Source organism: Notolepis coatsorum (genome assembly GCF_963971535.1).
Source record: "Notolepis coatsorum genome assembly, chromosome: 1".
Classification (NCBI taxonomy): Eukaryota; Metazoa; Chordata; class Actinopteri; order Aulopiformes; family Paralepididae; genus Notolepis; species Notolepis coatsorum.
This window is the reverse complement of record NC_140165.1, coordinates 294110266-294127215: the sequence shown is the minus strand read 5'-3', so window position 1 is coordinate 294127215 and position 16950 is coordinate 294110266. Positions and strand designations below refer to the sequence as shown.

Genomic DNA, 16950 nt, shown 5'->3' with positions numbered 1-16950 from the left:
TCAAATATCTTGATCACTGAGAATGTGTCTTGTTTCCTTAACCCTTTCACTACCACACTACAGAAGGTTAACCCTTTACTATCACACTACAGACGGTTAATTAAAAACAGATTGCCGACCTCTGATCTAGAGGAAACAGAGAATAGTATCTTGGTGAAACAGAGAATATATAGTATCTAGAGGAAACAGAAAATAGTATCTTGGTGAAACAGAGAATATATAGTATCTAGACTAGAGGAAACAGAGAACGGGGTTGATCACAGATTTACCTCTGACTGCCTGTTCACACCACCGTTCTGCTCTAGCCAACACAAATCAAATGCCATCCATCCATATCTAGAATATCTATACCCTGGTCTTGCAAATTACTTTTCTTTTGTCTTTGTTTCTTTTCTCTTTTTCCTCCCCTTGAGTTTCTTGAGTTGCTTCCTTTTGGTTTGTGTGTGTGTGCCGTGTGCATTAACAAGTATCTAAACGTCTCAATTTGCTCATGTCCGTGTGGCGTTTCCAATTACTCTTCTCTATACGGACTTTGGTTTTAAATGTGCACGTCTGGATACAAAAGTGATTTCGCTGGGATTTCAGAAGGGATAGGATTTGACTTGCGTATAGTGGATATTAAACTGGAAGTGACACAGAAACACCCAAATAGCAGGGAGTCACAGGCTCCATTGAATATATAAAGTTTGGATGGGATGTGGCATTTTAGTGAGTGAGTGAGTGAGTGAGTGAGTGAGTGAGTGAGTGAGTGAGTGAGTGAGTGAGTGAGTGAGTGAGTGATTGAGCGAGCATACAAATAAATATATTATATATGTATGTTTACAGGGGCGAGAGTGGCTCGGGAGGTAAAGCAGTAGTCTGGTAATCCGGAGGTTCCCGGTTCAATTCCCGCTCCTCCCGGGCAGCGTGTCGAAGTGTCCTTGAGCAAGACACTTAACCCATAACTGCTCCCGATGAGCAGGTTGGCACCTTGCATGGTTGCCTCTGCCGTCCCATCCCAATGTTAGTCGTATGCCAATTCCCAGTCCCTTCCTGGTCGCTGCGCTTTACCCCCCACAGTCAGATCATTTGGGAGAGTGGAGGCTACCACGTGCTTCCTCCGACACACGTCCAGCCAATCACCGATTCTTTTCACCTGGCAGCGCGGATTCTCATTGAGAGGGCGTAGCGTGTGGGAGGACCACACTATCCCCCTCACGTCCAATCCGCCTTAGCAGGCGCCCCGGCCGAACTGTAGGAGTCGCTGTTTACAACGACCCGGACCCACCCCGCCAGCTTCTCCCACCCTCTGATACAGCCAATTGTATCAGTGCAGACGGCCAGCCAAGCTGGTGACAACCCCGGAGCTGTGAGCTGGATTAGAACAGGCGAACCAAGCTCACAGCTCCGGGGCTGGTGACGAACGCAATCTCCGCTCGACCACCTAACCGCCCTAGCGCTATATTATTATAATAATAATAATAATAATAATAATAATAATAATAATAATAATAATAATAATAATAATAATAATAATAATAATAATAATAATAATAATAATAATAATAATAATAATAATAATAATAATAATAATAATAATAATAATAATAATAATAATAATAATAATAATTTCAATTTGTAACGCACTTCATATTTGTGACAATCTCAAAGTGTTACAGGAGATAAAGATAAAAAATTAAATGAATAAAAACAATTAAAATGAATAAAACAACCAATGAAATGGAAGAAACATAAAAGAATAATTCAGGCAAATGCCTTGTTAAAAATAAATGTTTTCAGGCCCCTATATACTGTATGTATATATATATAAAGGCACCATTGGCATTTACCTTTTTTTTCTTTTCTTTTTTGCACCTTTCAATACAATTAAGCAACAAAGTCGTTCACAAACTCTCAGATCAATAGAGAAAAGAAAGAAATACACAATAACACACTTTTCAAAAAACGTGGCCCCATAACACTGACCCACAACAGCCCCTAACAAGTTAGGACAACACCTGTGAGGAAGGCTTCTAGCAGCTTCTGCTGACCTGCTTGAGAACATCGGCTGAGGTCTGATAGGAGCAGTCGAAGATCACATAGAACTCCTTCCCCTTCTTCATCTCCTTCAGCAGAGGACGGGCGTCTTTGCTGCCGGTCGGCAGCTGTCGGATCTTGATCTTAATGCTGTATCTGGATGGAGCTTTGATCAACTCTTGCAAGCGGATCAACCCTTAAATTAAAAGGGGGAGGAAGAAAATAAACATTAGCCAGGAGTTTAGCCTGTTTGCTTGGGGTACACAGAATACACACAGATAAGTACTGAAATATAAAGTACAATGCAGTAAGAAAATATTTAAGGATCTGATAGATTATATGGTATTGAATGACACACTACATTTAATTTGATAACTTCCGTCAATAGTATTGAAGCCATTCAATATAATAGAAGTATCAAATGTCGATACCCAGCCCTACACACGAGTAGCCCAGCTGGCTCAGGGGAAATATGCAAATGAGCCACCACCACATAGTCATTTTGAGCTCCAGGGTGATTTTATGTTATTGATACATTCACCAAACATGCGTCGAAGGGGCTGGAGCATCAGGAGTAGGCTGCTAAAGCACAATACGTGTGTACTATACAGCCAAAGAGCTTTGTTTACCCAGTATTTACACTGACTGAGCTCACTTGCTCTTTTTCAGCCATCAACACTGCTTCACAGTTCCACCTGTACAATGTACAGTTTTGCTTGTACAGTTGTACAGTGTCCCACCCCACCCACCCAACCACCTCCAATGTACAGTCCCCCCCCCCCCCCCCCCCCCCCCACCTGCCCTCCAATGTACAGTTTCTACGTCAAATGTATATACTCTCTTTTCTGGACTCTTTTGGTATCACAAACAGTACTGTATTTGCAAATCTGATATGTCATAAATGTATAGATGTAGCAGTACTGTCTATCTGTATGTTGTGTATGTCATATATGTTACGATTAATTGAAAATGGGGGACCCTGATGTAAACAAGACGAAAGTCTTTCGCTGGTCTGCATCCCCTTAACAATTGTATGTATTGAGCTGTACTGTACTGTACCCATTCTGCAATCTGTTAATAAAGTTTTCAATCAATCAATCAATCAAACCTGGGAGCCGCCCAGTACAACCACTGTTTCATACTGTTAGTCACTGAGCAGCTCCACTGGAGAAGTGGGGGGTTGGGGTTAGTGCCTTGATAAAGGTAACTTCAGCGGTGGGGAAATCCATTTACTTTCCCCACCAAGACCTGTCCTGTCAGTCCAGGAGTCAAACCGGCAACATTCTATTCAACGGTTAGACTGCAAATCATTTAGATTGCAAGACGTTGTGATGAAAGGAAAGCTTTACATTGCGTGGATGAATGGATTTATTTGTTTATTGAAAGGTAGAGTTGGTGTTGTTAGTTTCAGGAGAGGGGGGGGTGTCCTCTACTATACTGTATTTGTTGTAATAAAGAATATATACATACAAGTTATGGAAAGTTATGCCATGGATCTGAAGCTCTTCGGTCAGTGTGCAGTAGAATTTTTTTCATCTTTTTAGTGTAGCTCTAAGCTGGAACTAATGAAAAATATAAACTATTTAGCAAGCCATCACTATCCAGGATATCTTGGTGTTTAACTATGAAGAAAGCTTGTAAACTCATATCCGCCACGGTTATTAGGATCAACATAACCCCTGAGGTGAGACAATAAGAAACTTTATTTGTATAGAAGGAGAGTCGACGGGCAAACCTCCGATAATGATATCAGATATTAAGCGAAGAGGAAATGCATTTGTTGAGAAATCCTATTACATCCTGGAGGGCTTCTCATGTGGCCCTATTACTGCATTCGAGAGGGACGAATATTAATGCTGGGTGACTCTGCTCAAAATTACAATGAACTGTATTCATAATACAACTCTGTCTGTCTCTCAAGATGTTGAGTCGTTCTTTCAAAATATATAATTACAAAAAAAGGATAAACCAACACTGATATAATTTCTGTAATTCTAGTAGCACATCAACTGATCCCCTGCCCGATGTCCTGCAAATAAAGTGTTGTCACAAAAGAACAATGCTGATATATTTAGACATTCATTTAGTTTGACAGTTATTGAGAGTAAATGAGTTTGAATATGGCCACCAGTGAGGTCATTGCGGATATTGAATCCTTGTGTTGTTTTAATTACAGCTCCATGAAATTATGTAGATGCAATAACAATAATAACAATAGCAATACCTCTTGGGGCGAATTCACAAAGGGATTGCGCGGCTTTTTCTGATGCTATGCCTGTGCAAATAGCTCCGAAACACAGTTTGCTATTCACAAAGTGGCGATAGTGACTCGGGAGGTAGAGCAGTCGTCTGGCAATCCGGAGGTTCCCGGTTCGATTCCCGCACCTCCCGGGCAGCGTCGATGTGTCCTTGAGCAAGACACTTAACCCCTAATTGCTCCCGATGAGCAGGTTCAAGTCAAGTCAAGTCAAGTCAAGTCAAGTCAAGAGTTTCATTTGTCACGGCATACAAGTATACAATGAAATGTGGGTGGTCTTGCCCGCAATGATGCAATACAGTGGTACAACATGTAATAGAATCCAATAAAAAACAACATTGTGCAATAAACGGGTAACAGGTAGCATGGTGGGACATCTCGGTATCTGTACATAGTTATTTACAGGGCATATAGGACATGCTAGGTAGCTTAGGTAGTGCAATACACTGTTACTGTTGTTATACTAATTTAAAGTGACCTTTCCTTGCCTCCGCCGTCGGTGTGTGAATGTGTGCGTGAATGTGTGAGTGAATGGGTAAATGTGAGTAACAAATTGTAAAGCACTTTGGATAAAAGCGCTATATAAAAAAGCAGCCATTTACCATTTACAAAGCAAGCGCAAAGGGTGAAATGAGGTGCTAACTGCGTTGCCATCAGCATTGCGTCTCTGTGCATCAGTGCTATTTGCGGGTATTTAAATGAGGTAATATGGGCTGAACATGTGTCCCTTTCTATGCAAATTAGCCTCATCGCAAAAACACTCCAATTCACAAAGATCGCTATTTAAAGGAACACGCCAACTTTTTGCGAAATTTGTTTATTTGCCATCTACCCTCGAGTTAGACAAGCAGATACCGTACTTTTCGCACTATAAGCCGCACCTGACTATAAGCCGCAGCAGCTAAATTGAATGATGTGTACATAAATAAGCCGCACTGGACTATAAGCCGCAGGTGTTTTAATGTTTAATTACCATATGTAAGGGTTCGTGCACAGAGGGGATTGTCACAATACTGTTGGACAAATAACAAGAATTAACTCATTTACAAGTTGTATTAAGTTTAGCAAATAAGGGAACAGATAAATAACATTTCAATGCAGTAAAAAAAGCTATATTTTCGGGTTTGGTCCACATATAAGCCGCACAGTTATATAAGCCGCAGGGTCGAAAAATGGGGAAAAAAGCTGCGGCTTATAGTCCGAAAAGTACGGTACATACCCTTTTCTATCTGTGCATGCATTAGGCTTAGGTAACAGCCACACCGTTAGCCTAGCTTAGCGTCATTCACTGGAAGTAGGTGTACCAGTGTAGCCTAGTTCCCAACAGTCACGAAATACACTCCAAATACAACTCCAAAACGTTCCTGTAAACATGTTGTGACCTGTGTATTTACCACGTGGAGAAATATATATATTTAGTTTTTGACATTTTCGTTTTCTAAGCAGATAATGTCATGTTCTACAGTAGGACTTACTACTATAATACCTAATTAAACAAGTCATTAGAATAATAGAAGCCTACTTTGCTGGAATGATTAATTTCGTATGTATACAGTATGTGTGTGTGTGTGCGCTCATTTATTTATCCACTCTGGTTGGATGGTGTATTGTACTTGTGCTGTATAATAACAATACATTTGAGTCTAATCTAATTTTGAGATCAGTCGCAAAACGCTTTCCACGCTACCTGTTGAATGGATCAGCATGGTACCTCTGCTGTTTTGCATACGGCCCTCGCAGTTTTGCACACACCTCATTCGCCTTATAAGGAGCTGGCGGGGCGTGTCTGTATGCAAATTCAATGAATGAGAACGCGCATTTCAGTTTAAGAATGAGTGACATATGTAAAGACAATACAGCTCCGGCCACAGTTGTGTCCTTAGATGCCATGAAGGCATTTGACAGACTAGAATGGTCATATCTTTGGAAGGTACTTGAGGCTATGGGACTTGGAAAACGTTTTATTCATGATTAAAGTTCTGTATGCCTCGCCGTCGGCAATGATATTCACAGGCAAAAACTGTTCCACACTTTTTCCAGTCTCCAGATCTTCCGGTCACCAGACGGGATCCCAGCAGAAGCTCTTAAGGCTGACATTGAAACCTCCACCAGCATGCTCCACTACCTCATGCAAACCATCTGGGAGAAAGAAAATGTCCCATCTGACTGGAAAGATGGCCACATCGTGAAAATCCCCAAGAAAGGAGACCTCAGGGAATGTAAAAATTACAGAGGAATAATGCTCCTTTCAACACCGGGGAAGGTGCTCAACCACATCCTGCTGGAAAGGCTCCAGAAGTGGGTAGATGAGAAACTGAGGGAAAACCAGGCTGGCTTCAGGAACAACCGATCCTGTGGAGACCAAATCGCCACCCTTAGGATTATCATTGAACAGTCTATTGAATGGAACTCTTCTGGCTATGTGAATTTCATAGATTTTGAGAAAGCCTTTGACAGCGTGGATAGGGAAATGCTGTGGAAACTGATGGCCCACTATGGGATCCCAGCAAAGATCATCAACATTGTAAGGAACACCTACCAAGGGATGAGATGTCAAGTCCTCCATGAAGGATGTATATCGGAAGCTTTCGAGGTCCTGACTGGTGTGCGGCAGGGGTGCCTGCTCTCACCCTTTCTTTTCCTCCTCTGCATAGACTGGGTGATGAAAGAAACAACCAGCAACAGAAAAACGAGATAAAAGAAATCGGGAAAACTGGAAGAAACTGCTGCTCTGCTCGGACTCAAAATAAACTCATCCAAAACCAAAGTAATGCGTATCAACAGCAAGAACAACAGACCCATAACCATGGAACAAAACCCATTAGAGGATGTAAACAGCTTCACTTACCTTGGAACCATAATTTCTGTGGAAGGGGGTACAGAAGACGATGTCCAAGCCAGGATTGGAAAGGCAAGGACATCATTCAACATGCTAAACATTATCTGGAAGGCAAGAAACCTGTCACTCAAGACCAAGCTACAGATCTTCAACTCAAACGTAAAGACCACTCTACTATATGGCTCAGAATCCTGGAAAACCACCACCACTATACTCAACAAGCTACAGACCTTCACCAACCGGTGCCTCAGACGCCTCCTGGGAATATACTGGCCCAACACCATCTCTAACGCCAACCTGTGGGAACTCACCAAACAGGACACAATCGAAATTCAAATCCGGAGGAGGAAGTGGAAGTGGATAGGTCACACACTCAGAAGAAATCAATCAATCACAAAGCGGGTACTGACATGGAACCCACAGGGCAGGAGGAAGAGAGGCAGACCGAAAACCACCTGGAGAAGAACCACAGAACAGGAGATGAAGAAAGAAGGGCTGTCCTGGCAAGATCTGGAGCGGAGGGCACAAGAACGAAGAGGATGGAGGAGCTTTGTCGATGACCTATGTTCCTTTGGGAATTTAAAGGCCTAAGTAAGTAAGTAAGATCTTCTCGACAGGGTTGTCCTCTGAGCCCCGGACTATTCACGCTTTCCCTTGAACCATTAGCCCAATTTATTAGGCAATCAGAAGAAATCGCCCCCATAATAATCAATAATACACCACACAAAATTGCTCTCTATGCGGATGACCTACTAACTTTTATGAATAACCCCTCCCAATCAGCCACAAAATTACTGGATATAATCGACGACTTTGGTAAATTATCAGGCTTTAAGATTAACTGGTCCAAATCAGCTTGCCTACCTCTTAATGAGTTGGCCAAAGCGGTGCAACTACCAGCTGATATGCCCATAGTGGAACATTTTAAGTACTTAGGCATAGAGATATTTCCCAGACTAAATCAAACGGCTAAATACAACTTCACGGGACCATATAATAAAATACACCAGGATCTAGATAGATGGTCATCCCTTCCTAACTCTTTACAGGCCCGAGCATCCATAATCAAAAGGATGTAGTATACTCCACTATCCCAATTTCGTGATCCAAACATGGCGTAATGTACAGAAGTCATGTGCGGTTAAATGCCCATGGCACCTGGACTCTCCAATTTTTTATAACCAGCAACTACTTGTTGGGCACAAACCGGTTAATATTCCTCAATGGCAAAGGAGGGGAGTTCATACTCTGGATCATATCTATGATAAAAACAGCCTTCAAGCGTTTCAGGACTTAAAATAATTTTATGATCGTCCCGGCCTTCAACTAAGGTCAGCGCAGAGGGCTCATGGCGTGCCATGGGCTCAAGCTTTGCACCCACACCCTTTCCTCAGGCTTATAGTGGACAGGACAACCCCGAGAGGGTTTGTCTCAGACTTTTATACGCTCTTAATTCAATCCACGTATAAAAAATTATCATCAGATACAATCTGGCGTGGGGACATCCCAGATTTGGACCCCGAGTTTGACTGGGATGAGGTTTGGACAAATGTGGCATTGTCCTCCCGCAACCCTAATCACCAACAAATTAATTTTAATTATATTCATAGGACCTATCTTACACCTAGGAAGCTATTTGCTATGGGACTGGTAACCGACTCTCGGTGCACTTTGTGCTCTCAAAGGGCCACTGGCACTTATATGCACATGTATTGGGATTGCCCACCAGTAGACCGCTTCTGGAGGTCAATAACAAACAAACTTTCAAAAATGTGGCTTAACAATCCCATTCACAGCTGTTACACTACTCCTGGACGTTATAACAACACTACCAGCATCCATACAACAAAAAAGAGATATCCTAGCAGGCGTTACAGCAGCGAAGAAGCTGATAGCATTGAGATGGAAGGAGCCTGAGAAGCTCACAGTGATTAACTGGTCCCTGACACTGATGGATGTGATTTATCTTGAGATATCCACGGCGCGGGTGATTGGGGTGGGACAGGCTGGGATTGAACTATGGGTCGCAGCAGCCGAAAAGGTCAGATCCGCCGTGTGCGGCTGAGCGGGGTTGGGGTGCTGATCCGGGGGAGTCCGGTGGTCTTGTGGGAGGGGTGGGTAGGGGTGGGGTGGGGGGGGGGGGGCGGGGGGGAATGTCTTGTCTGTCTTGTCTTTTGTGTTAATTTTATTTAATTTGTATAGGCTATTCGGTTTTTATAATTTTTATTATTATTGTTATTATTATTGTTGCTGTTATCTCCCTGTGAAGTTCTGTTTATTATTATTATGGTTACTGTATTGTGTTTTGTCTTGTTTTCATGTAAAAAAATATATAATAAAAAGATTAAAAAAGAAAATTTAAAGAATGAGTGACATATTTCATTCATGGGAACCCAGCTGCGAAGATTTTGGCCACATACGTAGATTGTTTTACGCATTCAGGAATCCGGAGGAGGATTTTTGTAAATCTGTTGGTACAAAATTTAAATTTTTACATTTTTTTAATCCTCTTTTTCTCCGCCTGATTTTTCTGTGCTTTTCCTCCAATCCCAATTTAGTCGTTATGCCAATTCCCCCCTCCCCTACCTGGTCGTTCTGTGCATGTGCCCCCTATTGGTCGGTCTAGGGAGCCCTGAGGTCTACAACATGCTTCCTCCGACACATGCGGAGACAGCCAGCGGCTCTCTTTTCACCTGATAGCGCGGACTCTCATTGGTGAAGTGTAACGCGTGGGAGGTCACGCTGCCTCACATTTACATTTAGTCATTTACCTGATGCTTTTATCCAAAGCGACTTACAAGTTCTGTCTTGTCTGTCTTGTCTTTTGTGTTAATTTTATTTAATTTGTATAGGCTATTCGGTTTTTATAATTTTTATTATTTCTATTATTGTTATTATTATTGTTGCTGTTATCTCCCTGTGAAGTTCTGTTTATTATTATTATGGTTACTGTATTGTGTTTTGTCTTGTTTTCATGTAAAAAAATATATAATAAAAAGATTAAAAAAAAAATTTAAAGAATGAGTGACATATTTCATTCATGGGAACCCAGCTGCGAAGATTTTGGCCACATACGTAGATTGTTTTACGCATTCAGGAATCCAGAGGAGGATTTTTGTAAATCTGTTGGTACAAAATTTACATTTTTACATTTTTTAATCCTCTTTTTCTCCGCCTGATTTTTCTGTGCTTTTCCTCCAATCCCAATTTAGTCGTTATGCCAATTCCCCCCTCCCCTACCTGGTTGTTCTGTGCATGTGCCCCCTACTGGTCGGTCTAGGGAGCCCTGAGGTCTACAACATGCTTCCTCCGACACATGCGGAGACAGCCAGCGGCTCTCTTTTCACCTGACAGCGCGGACTCTCATTGGTGAAGTGTAACGCGTGGCAGGTCACGCTGCCTCACATTTACATTTAGTCATTTACCTGACGCTTTTATCCAAAGCGACTTACAAGTTCTGTACGACAAGTCATCAGGAAGGGTACAACTCTATCAGCTGAGTAACAATGTTCATCAAAGTGTTGCGTGTTACAGTGTAGGTTAGTTTATTAGGCCAAGTGCATGACAGTAAGGTTAGTTAGGGTTAGAATTTTTTTTTTTTTTTCAGATAATGGTTGAAGAAGTGTGTCTTTAGTCGATGGCGAAAGATTGGACGGGTTTCGGCTGTCCTAACTGGGGTGGGTAGTTCATTCCACCATTGTGGGGCAAGGACTGAGAATAGGCAACTTCACTTTGATGACCCTCCCGGAGCTTGGATAGGAGTAGGTCTGAGGCGGCCAGAAGATGCAGAGCATAGGGGTCTTGAGGGTGTGTAGTTAGAGACCATTGACCGGAGGTAGGCGGGAGCGGTTCCCTTTGCCGCACGGTATGCTAGGTCGAGGGCCTTGAAGCGGATACGTGCAGCAATGGGGAGCCAGTGCAGGTCCCTAAGAAGTGGGGTGACATGGGCCGACTTCGGTAGGTTTGAGATCAGGCGGGCCGCTGCGTTCTGAATGAGTTGAAGAGGCTTGGTGGCATCTGTCTTTTGCTGTGCAGGCGCCCAGATCTGACCTGTAGGAGTCGCTGTCCACAACGCTAGATTACCACCCATCAACTTCCCTCCCGCTAACTCAGCCAAATGAGTTAGTATGGCGGCTGGCCCAAGCCGGAGGCAATGCTGACACCCGGATTCAAGACCGGAGTCTCTCGCATTGGTGACGAGCGCAATCTCCGCTGTGCCACCCAGCCGCTGGTACAAAAATGTTTGCAAGATATTTACAAAAGTACTTACGAATACGTTCGAAAATGAGGACCATTGTTTCCAAACTTTATTATCTAAAGATGGTAAGTTAGAGCCATGTGTTCACTCATAGTTAAAGACAGTCGAGATTAAGTAGTTTCTTGTAATATATCAAATTCACACTTCAAGTGATTTAGATTAACTTGGGCAAATACATGGGCTGTCCAAAGAATTTCACTTATATGGTACTTCAGTGCAAGGGTTCAACTGTCAAACTAAATGAATGTGTGCAGAACTGTTTAGAGTTTTTGGATGTGTGCGTGATTATGTGCAACATAAATAAAAGGTCACCCCCCACTTCTGACAATTGGTTCTGGAATCTTCTGGTCTGCCGGCTGCCCTCATGGCTTTCTTCTGGTGATGTTTGAAGTTTTCCTGTCATGAGGTAAAATATACCTGAGGGTTCACTACGTGTCACTCTATCCAATCAACAGGCGAAGAAGTAAAGGAGGCATGACAGTCAATTCATGTTAAATTGCCACTCAAGCTGCTGGCGGTGGTAAACTGGATCAACAAGGTATTAGCTAGCTTGCTGTTAGCTATCAGCCAGATTAACGTGATAATCATATTAAACAAAGCTGCTTTATTTACAGCGGTGGATAGCCCGTGTAGGATCTCCTTCGGTTAACTAGTCTGTCAGGTCACTTAGCTTCAGTGGATCCAGCTGAAGGAAGTCACCTTTTCACCCTTCAGGGAGTCTCTCTAAACGCAAGCAGCATGCCAGTGACATATCCACACCTCGAGACCTCCGTTTGTGGCAATAAGCCGTGCATTTCAAAAAGCTTCAGTGGATCCAGCTGAAGGAAGTCACCGTTTCACCCTTCAGGGAGTCTCTCTAAACGCAAGCAGCATGCCAGTGACATATCCACACCTCGAGACCTCCGTTTGTGGCAATAAGCCGTGCATTTCAAAAATATTTATTCTATAATAGTAAAAAAAAATAAAAAATAAAAAAAAATTACGTGGCCAAAACAGCTGCCAGATAGACCTCTTAACACTCAGAGATTGTTCGCATCCAACCAATAGTGAAAGCAAGGGGTAACTACAACACACACTATATCACATTTTCAGCTTTTTCCCTCGACATTGCGATTCGCCTAACCAATCAATCACTGTCATCTGCCGAGCTGAATCTGACAGGTCCTGACGGTGTCTCATCCTTCTAAACCAATTCTAAACAATAACCTATGTCTCTCAGGTCTCTCAGGTCTCCCAGGACTCTCAGGTTTTATTTCATAAAAGTGTAATTTCTCTTGACTTTAGTGGAGGCGGTCTGCAATTCAGGCTTTGTCATATTTCAGATTGGTTGAACAGGTAGGAATGGCCATCACCAGACAAAATCATCTGTCGCTGACGCTGATTAGATAGGTAGGTATCAATATTTGGTATCGAATGACACAGCATTTTTCAATGCTCAGTCAATAGTATTGGAGCAATTTGATATCATAGAAGTATCAAATTTCGATACACAGCCCTACACACAAGTAGCCCAGCTGGCTGTAGGGAAATGTGCAAATGAGCCACCATCACCACCACATAATCATTTTGAGCTGCAATACTTGTTTGCTTCCAGGGTGATTTTATGTTATTGATACATTCACTGGTGCTAAAGGACAATAAGTGTGTACTATACAGCCAAAGACATTTGTTTACCCAGTATTTACACAGAATGAGCTCACTTGCTCTTTTTCAGAACTGCTTCACAATCAGTGGTGCAGTGGTGGTCCCACGCGGTACCACGCCGTCCCAGCACTTTTCTGAGCAGAAGTATGCGCACGGATGACAAAAATGCGTTCACAACTTTCACTCGATTCGTCGTCCGTATTTAAGTACCGGTACTCAGCTATCACCAGTCTTTGCATAAGAATAGCATAGCAATAGCATAACAAAGAACGAGAAGTGCAAAACCAAAATACAAGCCCTGTACCAATTGGTGGGGGTTTGCTTGAGCTGTGGAACCAAATGGTCCCGACTGGAAGGATGAGACATTTCTTAACCTGTTCATCTGTAGACCGTTTTCGCCTAAAGGTACATGAAGATGGAATGGAAGATTGCTCCACTTCTGCAAGGTCAATTTGCATGTTCTTGGTATCTAGGAACATCTGGGGGTATGTATTTCCAGTGTCAGAAATATTGTGTCTGTTACTAGTAATATTGTGTCTGTAATGAATAAATTAATTATGATTTTGATGATGATGATCAAAAATTGATACGGGTAGGAGAAAATGCTCACTGAGCTCATTCACCACCTTATTGAGATCATGTGTACAAAAAATCTAAGCAAATGAACCGCGGGAAGATGATTAAACAGAAGGATTTGTAGATACAGTAATTAATGATAATCGACTTAATTATAAATTCATATTTGACCTTGAACTTGACCTTATTATGGCCAAATCATACATCTATGGATAGGGAAAATGCTCCTCTTTCCAATGGCAGGGTTGAATCTGGATTTAGTCATTTCTTGCGGTTTTTACGATAATTAGCATTTTCCGATAAATTTGTATTTCCGTATAAAACATCGGTAAAAATGAAAATATACACTTTGACTATTGTTTTTGATAGGGTTATGGTCTTTACTCTTGGCTACAAAAAAAAATATTTAAAAACATTGACCTCTTAACATCCAAGGGCCCACATGTGGACGATTATTTGCCGACCTCTAGTGGCTCAGGTGTGCATTTATTTTAATATAATATTTTTTAATTAAAGCCCTATTCGTTGCCTGTCGATTGCCCTTTCAGGTGACAAAATCCGTTCAGCGGTTCTCGAGTTACATGCCGATATGTGAGGCGTGCCCCAAAGTACGCAAAAGTACACATTACCACCCCCGACTCCCGGGGCTCTAGCTCCGTCAATCATTTGGCGATCTCGAAAATCTTTGCACAGGGTTGTAGCCAATGAGTGTGGCTTTCCAATGATACCCCATGATATGATAATTGGGGATCTAATACGGTCTCTATTGATCGATTTATGATAAAGAAAAGCAGGGTCCCCCTATAGGGGGACCTTAAGGCTTAACAGGAAAACAGAAGGAAACTGTCCTTAAGTTACATTGTTAATTTAGTTTGTATTTACTTTTCTAGTTTAAGTTAATTCAATTAAAGAAATTGTAACTACAATATTGTATCTACAATTACATTTAAAACATTGTTTGTTTTTCAACCATATCTGTTGACAATATAATTTCTTTATATATCGAAGGCTACATCCTGCTACCTTTTTCAGCTTCTCTATTTCAAGGCAATATTTACAAAAACTAAACTAAAACTAGTAATTTCCTATACAAACATGTTTCCTACTATTTATGCATAATAATCATCTGTTCTGTGCGCACGCGAGGGAACATGTATGTGCGCATGCGCACGCGCGTGCGTGCGTGTGCACGTGGCGTCATTTAAACAGCGTACAGGCACTTCCGATATTACGACTGCACCCCTGTTCACAATCACAGATCCACACATTCACGACTGGGAGCCACCCGGTACACCCAGTACACCCAGTACACCTTCATACTGAAGCAGTTGGGGGGTTAGGGTTAGTGCCTTGCTTAAGGGTAACTTCAGCGGTGGGTGTTGGGGGAGGGGACGGCGTTTATCACTTCCCACACCAAGATTGTCCTGTCAGTCCAGGTCCAGGAGTCACACGGGAAGACTATAGTCATAATCTCTAGTTCTTGAGCGTAATATAAAATGTCCAGATAGGGAGATGGGGAAATATCCTGCAGCTGAATGGTGAAATACCACAGGGAAGACTGAAGGAGCTTGAACTTTTCACAATAGCATGAACACCCCATGGTGTTGGTATTTGAAAGTAATTACTTGACTTAACTTGATGCACTGACAAAACAAACAATTCAGGGGCGCCAGGGTGACGCAACATGTAATGCACTTCAGTGCAATGTGGCCGTCCCGGGTTCGACTCCCGGACCTGGCGACATTTGCCGAATGTCTCCTCCCCATATCTTCTCCCATCCTTCCTCTCTGTCTATCCAATAAAGCAATCATTTTTTATCTTTAAAACAAACGATTCAAACAATATAAGCGTTCTGCTGTTTTTATACGGGCCAAATAAAATAGAAATCAATAGGAATGGTGTCTGTGTTTTCCATCAAAAGTGGCCACAGTCATGAGAAAAGCCAAAGTACCTATTTGTAAACATTTTAAATATTTGGCAGCCAGTTTGATGAATCAACACACATCATTTATGGCTCAGCGGAGACTTGTTCTTCTAAAGTCATTGTGCTCTTTTTGCAGACTGTCCAACAATAGCCTGACACGCACACGCACACACACACACACAATAACAGTATTCTCATTGTTCCACATTAAACATCAGTACGGCAACTCTCACTAATGCTGTATCTGCAATACAGTCATTTAGTCATTTAGTATCTAATACTGCTACTGATCTTACAGTACTGTGCTTCCTGTCTATCTCCAATAGCAAGGCCTCCTAATCAACCCTCTCCTTACTTTGTGTATGTGTGCTTTCAGCCATGTGTATGTGTGTTGTGTGCCTGGTGCCAGTGTATGGCAGCCATTGCTCCTGCACAGCCCAAGGTTGGGTCCTACATTGTACTGAAAATTGCACTCTACATAATAAGGTACTTTGACTGTCTAGACTGTCTAAATGCAATATATAAATGCATTCATTTGTATTGAAAGAGTGCCAACAAGTCAACAATGTTGACTTGTCATAGATGGGTAAACACAGGTGTAACCATGAATATAGCCTAATAATGAATAGAGTGTTAAAAACATAAACATAAAAACATACTCCAATTAGATGATTACATGCCATAAACAGCTACAAACACATGTGAACTCCTTTACATTTTACAATTCAAGTAATCACACAACTTTGACCCGGTTTTAATGATTAATTCATGTAACTGCAGTCACCCTCTCATCGTCATCATCATGATCACCACCATCATCCTCACCACCATCATCATTATCACCACCACCACCACCACCACCACCACCATCATCATCATCATCATCATCATCATCATCATCATCATCATCATCATCACCATCATCATCATCATCATCATCATCATCATCATCATCATCATTACCATCATCATCCAGTCACTCACTGCCTCACTGCCTCAGTCTCATGGCAAGCACAGAAAGACTCAGAAAGAGCTTCTATCCCCAGGCCATCAGGATGCTCAATGACAATTAACACTATGTAACAAACCATCAAACACACTCACAGCACACACACCCACATGTACACACCCACTTTAAATGGACAACTCACTGTAGCACCCACTTTACCCACTTTACACACTTTAGACACTAACACACTTTATATTTATTGCACCTCATTGCACATAGCCAAGCCTTGCACCTTACCTTACCTTACCACCCACAAGGTGGCACCACAAGCTACCTCATCCCATTTACCTCATTTATATTGTATTGTAACTACTCTGCATTGTATATTGTAGATATGTATATTGAACATTTCTGTTTTGTTTACACTTGTTTAAGTACTTGACTTTCTATTTTATACTTATTATACTTTTTATAATTATCTATTTTT

The 16950-nt window shown here is 42.0% G+C and overlaps 1 protein-coding gene across 2 annotated transcripts in view; it reads right to left on the bottom strand.

The window, feature by feature from the left end:
- Positions 1 to 16950, bottom strand: part of grik1b (glutamate receptor, ionotropic, kainate 1b) — a gene marked incomplete at both ends in the record, with an annotated part of 93501 nt that overhangs the window by 34023 nt on the left and 42528 nt on the right. For both annotated transcript variants that reach the window (XM_084328274.1, XM_084328275.1), the window contains one exon: positions 2031 to 2212. In XM_084328274.1, coding sequence (XP_084184400.1) covers positions 2031 to 2212 — 182 coding nt within the window. The remainder of the gene's footprint in view (positions 1 to 2030; positions 2213 to 16950) is intronic.